The sequence below is a fragment of the Paramormyrops kingsleyae genome, chromosome 16, assembly GCF_048594095.1.
Source record: "Paramormyrops kingsleyae isolate MSU_618 chromosome 16, PKINGS_0.4, whole genome shotgun sequence".
NCBI lineage: Eukaryota > Metazoa > Chordata > Actinopteri > Osteoglossiformes > Mormyridae > Paramormyrops > Paramormyrops kingsleyae.
This window is the reverse complement of record NC_132812.1, coordinates 8,839,585-8,852,673: the sequence shown is the minus strand read 5'-3', so window position 1 is coordinate 8,852,673 and position 13,089 is coordinate 8,839,585. Positions and strand designations below refer to the sequence as shown.

The 13,089-nt window shown below is 42.8% G+C and overlaps 1 protein-coding gene across 1 annotated transcript in view; it reads right to left on the bottom strand.

Annotated features, from left to right (window-relative positions):
• The window catches only part of LOC111849062 (transmembrane protein 163a), a 38,005-nt gene extending 25,308 nt beyond the window's left edge, over positions 1-12,697 (bottom strand). The window contains exons 1-2 of the mRNA XM_023821588.2: positions 12,182-12,697; positions 8,860-8,979 (exon numbers count right to left, since the gene is read on the bottom strand). Of these exons, the coding sequence (XP_023677356.1) occupies positions 8,860-8,979; positions 12,182-12,362 (301 nt within the window). The 5' untranslated portion in view covers positions 12,363-12,697. The remainder of the gene's footprint in view (positions 1-8,859; positions 8,980-12,181) is intronic.
• Positions 12,698-13,089: the final 392 nt, after the last annotated feature.

Here is a 13,089-nt window from a genome sequence, read left to right as displayed (position 1 = left end):
TCAATACAACAAATATATCCCACCCCTTGCATGGTTTTAAAAAAGACTATAAGTGTTTATCGATACTAAGCACGCAAAGATCGTACTTGTGTTCTTGGCAAGAGTGGTCTAGCTATCTTTCCTTCCAAGATCAAACTTAGGATGCAGTGAATCATGGGATTGTTCTTGTTTGGCCAGGATGCAACCGATGCATCCCTTGTACTTGGGGTGGAGCAGGAACGACATCCTGGGATTTTACTGATTTTTACAAGAACGGTCAAGTATGCATATTGATAACACCCCACCTTTTCTTGGACTTCCCAAAAGAAAATTTTGTGTTTTCTTTGTCTCATCAGAAATAAATCACAGATTACTGAATTCTGACCTTTTTCTCTGAAGCTCCCCCGCCCCCCAGGAGAAATAAAGAGCAGAAGAATAAATCGATCTAAGACAAATGATCCTGTCCAGTCTGAGAATAACAAAAACAGAAAGCAGCAGTCTTATGCTCAAAGGCTTCTCAGGGACTTTAATTTGACCACTGAGACAAATTTGTGGTACTGTGCAGGCTCATCCATATGACAATCTTTTGGATCTTACTGTTACTTCAAGAGCTGATTATTTCAGGCATATAAATATCAGTGTAGTGAGAGAAAAAAAAGCATTTTAAGATCTTAAATTGAGATCAGCTTGAGACGAAAGGCTATGTCTCAGGAGCTGAAATTAAGAAGTATGAGAAAATGGTCAAAATCTCATATTGATGTTAAACCAGACTTAGTTACGTCTAGGAGAAATAGTCTGGACAAAGAAGAAATCTTATTTTGAATGTTACTTTTCTCAGGGTTTGGAGACCACACCAGCAACAGATTTCCATCACTAGACTATAACATAAGACCATCCCCACTAATACCTGCCAGAATAAACCAGCAGGGGCCGATTATGAAGATTAATTGCGGCTCCCCTCCAGTTTATGAAGGTCCCCATGTGGCCATTAATCCTGATATAAACAAGCATCATATTTCACACTGATGGGGACCACAGAAGATGTATCTACAGACAGCTGAGACTCCCTCCTTCAAATATTATACAACGTTATGTAATATTCACGTGATGGAATCAGGGAGGAGGCTCTGGCTAAGCTTAGCTCTGCCTTATTACAGTTCCGGTAACCTGGAATAATTCTCACTAAGACCAGACTGCTTATATAAGCCTCAGTGTAGGTTCTTCCCAGGCTTGTGCCTACTGAACACGAGGTTTTCAATTCTGCAAGTAATATAAACATCAAGAGGAGTGAGTGCTGTAGAAGGTGACATCTACGTCAATATGGACCTGTGAATTGTCCATTTTGACCTGGGCTTCAAATTCTCCACCTGCTGTTTAAGCCACAAGCTGTTTGGGCTCATTATCACAGAGTCGAGTTAAATAAACAAGCGAGAGGCACAGAGTGACCGGAATATTATGTCCGAATGTGCAGAGTCAGAGTCAGATTCAGAGCTGTGTGTAGCATGACTGCCCTACTTTTTGTTTACAGCATTAAAAATCATCAGGATATTTAAGAACTCTGGGGAGAGCATGTTTTTCAGCAATGAAGGAAAATGAAAGCATTCAGAGAAACCCAGCAGATGCTGAGAGATGGGTGGGGAGAAGGTTCTGGATCTTCAGCATGGGAGCCCAACCTGATGGAGAATGGAGTGCAGTAATCAGCTCCTCCTAAAACTTTATGGAATGAGCAAGATATCCCATCTGGAGGAAACCAAGTCAGTCAAACGTACCAAGCGGGCCAAGGAGAATCGAACCCGCAGCCAGCTTGTGCAAATGGCCCCTTTCTTGTTATGGCCAGCTTCTGGTTCAGGTCTGTGGGCTGACAGTGGCTGTACAAGGTGCTGTCAGCCCAGCTAGGCATGAGCAAACACTTGGTCCAGCATGAGCAAACACTCAGTCCAGGCATGAGCAAACGCTTGGTCCAGAGGCCTGACCAGACTATCTGCCCTTAGCCTCCGAGTCACAGGGTAGCTCCTCAGGGTCCAGCAGCACGACATCATCCAAGCAAACCCTGCTGGTGTGTTTCTGGGATTGGCTCCAGATTCTCAGTGACCCAGTACTGAGTATGTGGTAAAAGAAAATGCCTGGATTTGGACAGTACCGCAAGCTGTGAGCTCTCTGCAGGCCTGCTTCTAGAATCCACTACTTTTTGCAGACATTCTGATGTAGTGGTTTGAAATTGTCCTTTAAAGTAAAACAGAGCATATTTGCCTTTGGTGTTTATTTTTGAGGTTTGCCTTTTTGTGTTCGGCTTCGCAGGCACATCCATAAATCACAGACTGAGGAGCTCTTTGGGGCAAGGTAGGCAGGGCAGGCCGTCTCCAGGGGCAGGCGCTGGACGGGAAGAGCTGATGAAGAGCACTTGCGAAAGCAACAGCTGGTGCGGAAGGACCCCAGCAAGAAGTGTCCTGCGGGGGGGGTTCTCCATCGACGCAGGGCATGAATCAGAGCAGGACGCCCGAGAAGCCCAAGCACCCCACGTCCATCTCCATCCAAACCCTTTAATGCCATTGACGTCACTCAGGATGACAACAGCAACAGTGTGGAGTCATTGGGGGGGGGGGGGGGGTGGAGTACACAAAGCTACTCAAACTCATCACTGCTCAAAGGTCTAGCTGAAGGCAAGCACCAGAAATTAGTAAATCATTTTTGAAAATTGTACATAAATCCTAATAAGGAAGTATGTGGTCTGTATGTCTCTGTGTGTATCTGCGTGTGTGTGTCTATGGCTGTTTTCAAAAATGTGTTCTGCATACGACGTACTGCTCACAGTACCCAGTACATACTGTATACTGTGTACTGCTAGTCAGTGTATTACCTAGAATGCCAGCTGTTTCGTGAGAGTTATGTAGCATGCTGTGTTTTTACATGACCTGCCCGGGAAGCCTTTTAAAACCATAGTAACCATTCCCTACGGACAGGGCAATGTTTAAACAGGGTTTTTTTTAACCGGTGTGCTGCAGTAACTCATCATGTGTGCCATGGAAAATGACTGCATTCTACAAAAAAAGGTTCAAATAAAATAATTAAAAATAATAACTAAACAGTTAGCTTACCTAAAGCATCACATCTATTAAGCCCCATGTGTTTTAAAAGGTCAGGTACATTGAAATGCGTAGTCATTTATTCATGAATGAATAAAATTACAGAGCAATCAGGGAAAACAACTATGCATACATACTCATACTGTAAAAGAATTTAATATTTTAATAAATAAATAAATAGGCTATACATTAAGTCATAATCAGATCCAGATAAATTAATCAAAATCACAGTGACATTTAGTTCATCTTTAGTTAATATTTTTTGCATACTGCATAATACATACTACTTTTTGGTCCAAATCAGTATATACTACAGTAGTATAGTATGCGGTTTCGAAAACAGTATGTGCATTTGTGTGTGTGTGTGTGTGTGTGTGTGTGTGTATGTGTGTGTGTGTACGCAAACCCCTGCACCCTGGAGGGTGGATATTGGGGTATGTCTGCCCCCCCCTCACCACCATAGAAACTGAAGGCAAAAACACAGAGGAACACGTTCGACATCGGCGGCGTCCTCAGCAACGGCAGCCACATCATCCATCCGTGCTGAATATACGTGAATAATTCAGCAGCGCAGGGAGCACAGCTGTCTGCGCAGAGGCGTGGGGCTCTAAGAAAGCGAGCGCCAGGCCAGGCCTGGAGCCTTTGATCAGAGGGCAGCGCTCAGGCCTTGCAGCCACCTCTCCGCCTCCTCCCGCTGGCAGGGAGTCACATCGGCAGCAGTAATTGGCTCAAATCAGTCATCCTCACTCTGATTCCTTTATGTTTGTGATTCGCGTCTGTGCAATCCACAGTCAGCAAGAACATCACCATTCATGGTCATACATGCAGCATTCCTAATGTCTTTTTCAATCATGTATTTCTGAGTAGTGCTCGCATATATTGTTGAAATGAAAGCAAATGCGCTTATATATTACTAGTCAAAATTTTTGCACACCAGAGGTCTTTACCACTTTTCCATTTATTTCATAAACTATTTATTCTTATTAAGCATTGGACAGTTGAGTGAACAACAATAAATGGAGATATAAGTCAAATAAAACAAGTTTCCTATAATATGGAAATAGAATTTAACAGTGCATGTCTAACATCCTATGACATCCTAACTGGCTCTGTGATGACATCTCATGAAACAGCAGTATTTAATGTCCCTTGTAGAAATAATGTCTCGAATTTTCTCTGCTTTTATAACAGCAAGAGGAGGTTACTTTGATGAATCAAACATACTATATTTTCTTTCTAATAAAGGTACTCAAATAGTGAACATACTGTAAAAATATAGCAAAGAGTATTGAGGGTATCTTTAGTAAATGTTAAGTGAGTAACATGCAAACAAGGAAAATCTCAGTGTGTTAAAACCTTTGACTGGTAGTGCACTTGTTTGCTTATATTGCTTGCTTCACCTTTAAGTGACCTTCCCCTTTAATTATTTGGCAGACGGTTTTCTCCACATGGCTTGATGTCCTAAGCGCTGTCTGCAGGTGCTAACAGCTGCAGCATCCTTATTGCATGGCACTCCCCCTGGGGCACATTGCACCATGCTGGGGAGGCCCTCAGAAGCCCCGAGGCACCTCACTGGCCCCTCATATGCTGCCCGGGCCCAGCTTAGAAGCAGGCGGGTTGATGCCAATTACCTAACATGCATCTTCCTGACACTGTTGGGCACCCTGCCAACATGCCTGGTGCTGGTACCTTCCTGGACACGCTGGCAGGGTCTCCTGCTATGGTTCCAGGTTAATAACTGTCAATCACCTGCCAACCAGCTCTCCCTGCTTAGAACCAGCTGATTGTTTATAAACATTTATCTTATCAATTATCTATAATACTGACAATTAACCTTGTATTAATGGTATTAATGGTTGTAATGCCAAGATACCAAGGCTGACCTGATTCGTCATAAAATACTTGCGGTCTGTCAAAATGATCATAATGATTTCCCATAAATGTCCTCATCTTATTGACTTTCCCACAACTAGAACAAAATCTGCAGTGAAACAAATCCAAGCAGCTCTTGAAGATATGATGTGAAAGCTGGCAGACAGACAGATGTATTCTACTTTTAACAGTGACATTCACCCTCTCAGGATGTCGCCGCATTTTCCAAACTCCGTCTGTTTTATTTATGCACAAGTTGAAATGTTCACGCTGGATGCTGGGGGCCAGGAGACACTGCAGTGGTGATTAAGGCAAACTGTAGGCTGCAGAGTGGCTGCGTGTGCTCGCCTCGTCAGCCTCAGACGGCCATTAACCCCTCCCCCCAATGAGCAAAGGGCTCATTTTCCCTGCATGGTTTGTTTGTAGCACCCAAACAACATATTTCGAGCACTGGAAATTTTAATAACCTCAAGTCATTCCTATTTCAGATGGAACTAGGAAAAAGAGGTTTAGGAGTCACATATGATTAAAAGTTTTAAGGGAGTATGGAACATGTTACTTATGAAAGTCGGCAAGATAAACCTGCTGCTGTACCATCCTCACTACAGGGATCCCATGTCCAAACCCATACTGGGACCAAAAAACCAGCATAAATATTTTCTTATTCAACTGGTCAGCATATCCTCCATGACCTTTGGCATGCAGACGTTGGGGATGTGCCCACGTCACCGTCACATGCCATTTAGGCTTTCCAAAGCTCCCACGCAACAGTAATCACTAACGGCCACATCAAAGCCAAAATCTCACTAAACCCCTGCAACACTGTATCAGTGTTCAGGTTCATGTTTGAGACTTTAAGGCCGTGTTTCCCAATCCCGATCTCGGGGACCCACAGACGGTCCAGATTTTTGCTCCTTCCCAGCTCCCTGTCAGACAGTCCACATTTAAAACATGGATCTGTCAGTCCCCGAGGAAGGATTGGGAAGCACTTGTGTAAGGAATTACCCTATGCTGACTACTTGTATAACCCTTTTTGCATTGTGTCCTTGTCAGGGTCCTATCAATGAGCTCTCCCTGTCATCTATATTGCAGTCTGGATGCTAAAGTGACTGTAGCATGAAAGTAAACTGCCCTAAGCTGTAGGTAACACAACATGTGCTTGCTTTGCATTGAAGAAGAGTCTCTCTATATTGACGCTTTTCCACTGACATACAAGAGCCGTACCCAAGCCGTACTGAGAAGAGAGACTAGTTACAGCGGGGTTCCAGCTTGCTTCAGTTTTCTACAGCAGAAAGGCCGACTCAGAAAAGGCATTGCCAAGTTTGGAGAGCGACAGTGATATAAAACAGAAGAGATGGTTATTTACCATGATGTACAGTATACATCATGATTTACTATGTGTTATTATTATTATTATTATTATTTTATTATTATTATTATTTTATTTTATTTGTTGCTTTGTGCTAATTTGCACTAGCATGTTTGTGAGAATCACCGTGTTACGCAAGTATCAAACACTAGCGGAATTAGCATTCCCTTGTGTAAATTTTCATTGCAAGTCCACTCCATTCGGCTGTTCTATAGTACTTTTTTAAGTTTCAAGTTCAAATTTCAAGTTCAAGTTTTCGGGAATGCATGGTGATGTGCGATAATACTAATAATGAATAATACATAGAATACACGCTTGTTCCTTCAGGTAATCCATGCGCAGAACACCCATATCTCTGTGCATTTCAGCCAATCAGATGGTGGTGATGCAAGCAGCTCAGTATGGTCACACCTTCAGCCCTGCTAGTAAGGAGTCTCTTTTGTGGCTGCTTCCAAACAATCTTTCACATTACATGTTCCACTAGGGCTGTCTAAACACATCAAAACAGAAATAAATTCACTGATGTGTTTTTCCAGAAGATTCCTGATTCAATGATTCAGTAATTGCCTAGAAGTGAACGGCACCTATAAACACAGCTGTTGCCAGTGGGCTGTCTTTTAACAAACTCAAACAGACGCTTCCCACTGGAAGCTGTTGGAATTAAAATGAGATAGTGTTAAAACTGCTGCATAAATATAGGTTGTGATAATTTTAATTATTAAGGCATGATCCAGGATCAGTGTAATGTACAGAAATAACCCAGTTAGCTCATGCGGCACACTATGCTGACACAAGCACATTTTCCACTGAAATATGGGTGTAATAGTGAATACAGAGTAAATAACATAACAATAGGCAAATTGGCAATGTTCAAATCTTCCAAGGAAAAAGGAAACTAATTACATCACAGATCTGTATCCATGGTGACGTGTGGCCCCGCCTTCCCGTACCTCCATTGGTTTGAATCCCGCCCCCTAATGCAGGTGTCTTTTGGGTGTACTGGTCACTTCCCACAAATCCAGAGACTTTCACTTACTGGTCTCTTGAAATTCCCATGGTGTGTGACTTTTTCACTGGCATGCCGTCCAGTTTGCCCCCCCCCCCCCCACCTTGTGCCCTACACTGCCTGGGACAGGCTCCAGGCCCCATTGCAACCCTGTAATGGGGAAGCAGTTGGAAGATGGATGGATGCTTACAGATAAACCTTAGCACATAAATCATGAATAACTCATATCTTACAGACACTCCTCACTTAACGGGCAAGTTCTGTTCCTGTGACAAGGTCGTTAAGTGAATTGGTGCTGAAGCAAGGAGCCGCTCCGTACTGATATTTCAAGCATACTGTGCTGGTAGTGTCAACCATCTTTAGATATTGTTTCGATGTCACCTTTGCAGCTTTTAGTATATTTATAAATGTTTATACAGTAGTATACTACATACTGTAATAAACAGAATAGAGAAAATCAGCTCTAATATACATTACTTAGGTGTGCATGATGTAGACACATAATCATTTTCATTTATTCTGAATAAGAAAAGGTCTAAAGGAAACTCCAACTTCATAACTTTGTTTTAATTTGCATAATTGATTGATGCTTCCATGACCAAAGTTCTCATACAGCAAACAATACCAACTGGTTGGAGAGCTGGTCATATGTCCAGGCAGTCGTTAAAGATGTAGGTTGTTAAGTGAGGAGAACCTGTATATGTTTGATTTCCTCTGAAATATATACAGATCTTAGAGATCTTCACATCACTTTGCTTCAGTAAGTACAAGAGTAATTCCTGTCTCCTGAATCAGTAAATTTGAATCATAAATGACACACTTTCTGCTTTAGGTACCTCCATCATGACACTCCAGAAGACCAAGAGATATCCCACTTTATAATGAGGCAGCACCCCGCCTTTATCTCCATGGTGACTCACTAATACCTTCAGCTTCACTGCACCTGTAACATGCTTTATCTTCAGGCCCAAGATGTTTGTGTTCATCTACTGCAGTGGAAGGTGCTTTATATATCTGACCTCACAACCACACTAGTAAATGCCCCATCGCAGAGAGCAGCTGCTGTACCAGAGAGCAACATCCTCAGGCACCTTTTTTAAAGACCCTTTTTCCCGCTCAAGTTTTCTTCTGCAGGAGAAGGCCCTTCAAAATGGGTCTTCTGAGATCCTCGATAATGAGTGACAAAGGCATAGTGTTGGGTTGAGCATTGGAGGGTTGAGGTCTCCACCCATTTAAGGGGGTTCAGGGGGGTTCAGGGGGTTGTATTGGCTGGTTTTGATTATTCTCCCGCCATTATTTACCCCCATGACGAATGAACCCTGAACCGTCCAACCAAAAATCAAGCAGAGGGTCCACATGGGTCTACTCCTGACACGGCCTCTTCCAATTTACTCCTGTCAGGAACATAGTCTAGATATCTGTAAAACTGTCATTTATGAGTCATCAGTGACAGGCAGCTAATGGCCCTGCATTTATCAGGGCCTTGGGTGTTGCTCTGACCTCCATCTTTGACCTGATGTCTATCTCCCGGCTCCATGCCTGATACTCACTGAACGATGCTACAGCCAGGATGAGCGTCACCGCGATGGAGAACCAGGACACCCACAGCGCCTTCTTCCGGTAGCTCTGGGCCTCGTGGGGCTTCAGGCGTGTGCTGCTCTCCAGCAGACCTGCAGGGGGCGATAAGAGAATGGCCAGTGAGTGCAAACCTTGTCACACATACATCAAGGCCTGAACATACGCCTTTGCATGCAGACTGTGTTTACGCATCCGCCAGGGTATTCTGGACATGGAACTGTTCAGACTTTTCTGGTCAAAACCTGACATGAGCAGAATGGATGGAAGGAGGAAAGTATAATATTCTTGAGCTTTCAGAAAAGCTGGCTGTCATTTTACACTGTTTAACATCAGAAATTTCACAACAGGATACAACAGCACCTTACCAGGGACGGATTATGGTTTGTGTGGGCCCCCCCCCCACCACCACCACCACCAGCACCACCACCACAACCACCACAATTCAAGGGCCCTTGGCAGCCAAACGCCCTCCCTCCATGTTTCCATCAGAGGCCCTATAGGGTCAGGGGCCCTTGTAGGCAGAGGATCAAAGAATGTAGGCCCTCTAAAATAGACAAACGAAAATACATTGTTGATAAGCGTTGCAAATTGTTTTGGGCTAGGGGCCCCACGGGCCCCCTGCACCCCAAGGGCCCCTGGGCAGCAGCCCCGCTGGCCCGGTCCGTAACCCGTCCCTGCACCTTACAGACTGGGGAAATCTACCAGAGGCTGCAATCAAGTATGGTCACACACGTTGCATTGAATACAAGACACAATTGAATTACTTTTTCCAGACAAGTCAAGAAGAAAAAAGTGTCATGGCAAGAAACAGCAATCCAAAGAGGACTTCTGGATGGTTACATTTTTTGGTAAAACAGTATAAGAATTAGACTATTATACAATATATGTTAATATATGTTAATATTCTTGTGTTTGGAATAAACTGAAATGTGCCATTTCTGTGTGTGAAACATTTTTAAAGTCTTTACACAGTAGATAACTAGGTATCAGAATTTTAAATTATGGATGTTTGAAACAAAAATATATTAAACAGTTATCACAATTGCAAAGTGTATCTATTAGAAACTGGTAAACAATGTGAACCACCAATTACATAAGAACAACTACTCTCATAACTACATCAAACGAGTTCCTGCTCCACTTTATAAATTATTTTGCGGATTTCAAATTTTACTTTGGATTTCAATTTTTGAGTTATTATCAAGTCGAACAGGCTGTATCATACAAATGTCTATAATGCCAAACTTCTTTGCATAGATGCTCTTGAAACACGTCAATGTTGTTTGTGTTTTTGTGGGGGTGTCAAACATGTACAGTGGGTGATGTCCAGAATGGTAGGGGGCTGCACCGACACAAAATCTTGATGCTGCAAGCATTCAACCAGAGAACTGTCTTTACATCACTCACGTTATAAATGTCAGGCAGACACATCCACATGTACGAATTCCGAGAAGGACGAACAGGTTTACGCTCATATCTGATTGTGTCATTTGGAAAACTCAGAGATGCGAGAGGAAAATGAGACCCATACAGGGTTGTATCTTGCTGGAGATCATCCATCTCAAAGTTACTACCAACACTCCAAGGCTCCCATACCACCAATGGACTGATAACACTTGAGCACGGCTCTCAAACTCAAGTATTTGGGGCAACATTCTAGTTTCTACAGTGATCTGTGCTCTCATGCTCAAGCAGCCAATTAATGATACACATGAATTATGTATCAACCATGACTGATACTGTTAGACAGCCGTCTGGAGACCTACACTTATATTACTGAGATGCTGCCCCTGGGTCCCTATTACTCGACCAGACACCCTGAAAGGGGGGTGGTCCTTTCCCTAAAATTAAATGAGTCCAGGGGCACTAATCCTCCCCACTCCGAATCGGCACATTCACCAAAACAAGACGGCCGAGACAAGATGGAGCAAATCATCATTCTCCACGGAATCATCTAAACATCCCTTGAACGTCACCAGGTTTTCCGTCAGAGCATTTCACCGTTCGCGTCACTGGAGACACACACCGAACTGACAGGCAGATCGGAAATGCGGAGATTTGCAGCAGCGCTACACAATCTTTCGAGATCTGAGGATGACATAAAGAAATTCACCGTGATGTATTTTCATACACAAAGATGCCTCAGTTATACAAAGAATCCAAGTATCAGAGAGCATGATGTTTTTGGCTGTGTTACAGCTTCTCATACTTGTGTTCTGTTTTGTGGAAATTCCATGGAAGTGTGGTACCCTCGTGTTTGAAATTATTTAATCAGTGCTTTGTGGGCTCTTTGACTCTTTCAAAAGTTTGACTTTATATCTTCAGCTGAGTCTTCATAGCTGGCAAGAACTGACAAAAATGGAGGTAGCTTTAAAACCACCTTAGCGATTGTGAAACCAGCTTTAGACACTTTGAGGAAAAACAGATTTATTTTTCAGGGTGTTGTAAGAACACTGGCTTTTATACGGGACTCTGTCACCAAGGTCTTCTCAATGTTTTTGTGCCCTTACCCGCTTATAAGACTACTAATACGTACGGAATATATACGGTATATATATGTAACACTATATAGGTTTCTCACAAAATACTTGAACAACATATCCAAAACATGACTTTGGGAAAGTATTAAAAAATTCCTTTAAACTTTGTAATTATTTAACATAGAACTTCACTTCTTTAAACTCGAGGTATTATGCAATTAAAAAGGACGATAAATATGGTTTGCTTATGCACAAAAAAGACGCTTCTATCACTAAATGTTTTTCAAAAAATAATTTAACTGTATCGAATTATTTTCTAATTAAGTACAAGTAAAACATATTACGTCACAAATTAAAATAATATGCGGTTTTATTGACTGATTAAAAAAAGTAATAGCAATTTTCAGCGCTGATAAATACAGCTTTAATTTCTTAGGTGATTTGACAATGGCTTTAACTACGAAAATTCTGCTCAATGACATCAAAGCATAGCCTAGTATTTCTTTCCAAATGCATAAAATTTGCTCTAAATATATGCAATTGCCTAAAGAAACTTAAAAACTTAGAGTTTCAAAATGTTTAGCGTATATTCTGAACACGAAGCACTTGCATCGGACTCTTGCAACCACAAGCAGCTCTTATACAATGGTACACAGTTGCTGTATACTCATAAACTGTTATATTATGTAGCATGCGCTGCTAATAAGCATATTAATAGAATTGCCAACAGCTTTCACATGCCTCCTATTTCCACCCTAGTATAACTTGCCCTCATTAAGAAAGAGTTATTTGAATGTAAAGCGTTGATATTTACCTTGGCCATCAATGCTGTCAGTTATCTTCATCTCCTGGTCCTGGTTACTAATAACAGGGTTGCCCTGGCTTGTGGTTGTGATAGGGTTATGCCCCGGAGACTCACACTGTCCGTTCAGAACCGGATCCACGATGGAGGGGTCCGTCACGGGACAATTCTCTGGAGGTAAAGAGTCAGTCATCGCTGTTTAGTTTCACTTTCAGATAAAGATCTCAAATTATTTCACACGGGAGCGAGAAGTGCAGCCGGCCAGCTTGCGGATGGAGTGGAGTGGGCGAGCAGACCCGCTCTGGGCACGGCCCCTCACTGCATCAAACGGCGGACCCGCCCTCCCACACCGAGCCGCTAACTGGAGAGCAGACTGCAGCAGGCAGGCGCTATTTACACACGAGGGTTCGTTAAGGGGAGCCCCGCTTCTGGGAGGTGCCGGACTGCGCTCAGTCTGTGTCGGGCTTCGGCACTCAGCTACGCGCTTTAAGCCCCGACAGTGCAACACGGCGCTGCGTGGATCCCTGAGCGTCTCCTGGTATGGGAAGGCATTTCATATCACCCCCTTAAACACTTTTCCCTGTGTGAAAAAAGCAAAGAGCCCACAGTAGGTACATACAGTAACTTATCTTGCCTTAATCGTGTGTGTATCTAGTCTACTGTAGCTACGTGTGAGAGCCAGGACAACCGGAGATAAATTCCATCAATATGTCTGAACATGCTGAAAACTGAATTCTTATAAATAAACAAATAATACTATCATAATGCTGTTTGTTGGTAACTTCTGGTTTCACAGTGACTACCAAGTGGGATGAACGTACGAGAGCTAATGAAAGCGTTTCTAAAGTACACATTTAGACTTAGGGATCAAATGATAGGAACTATATTCAAATGAGATATATTAAAACTGGTTGCATTTA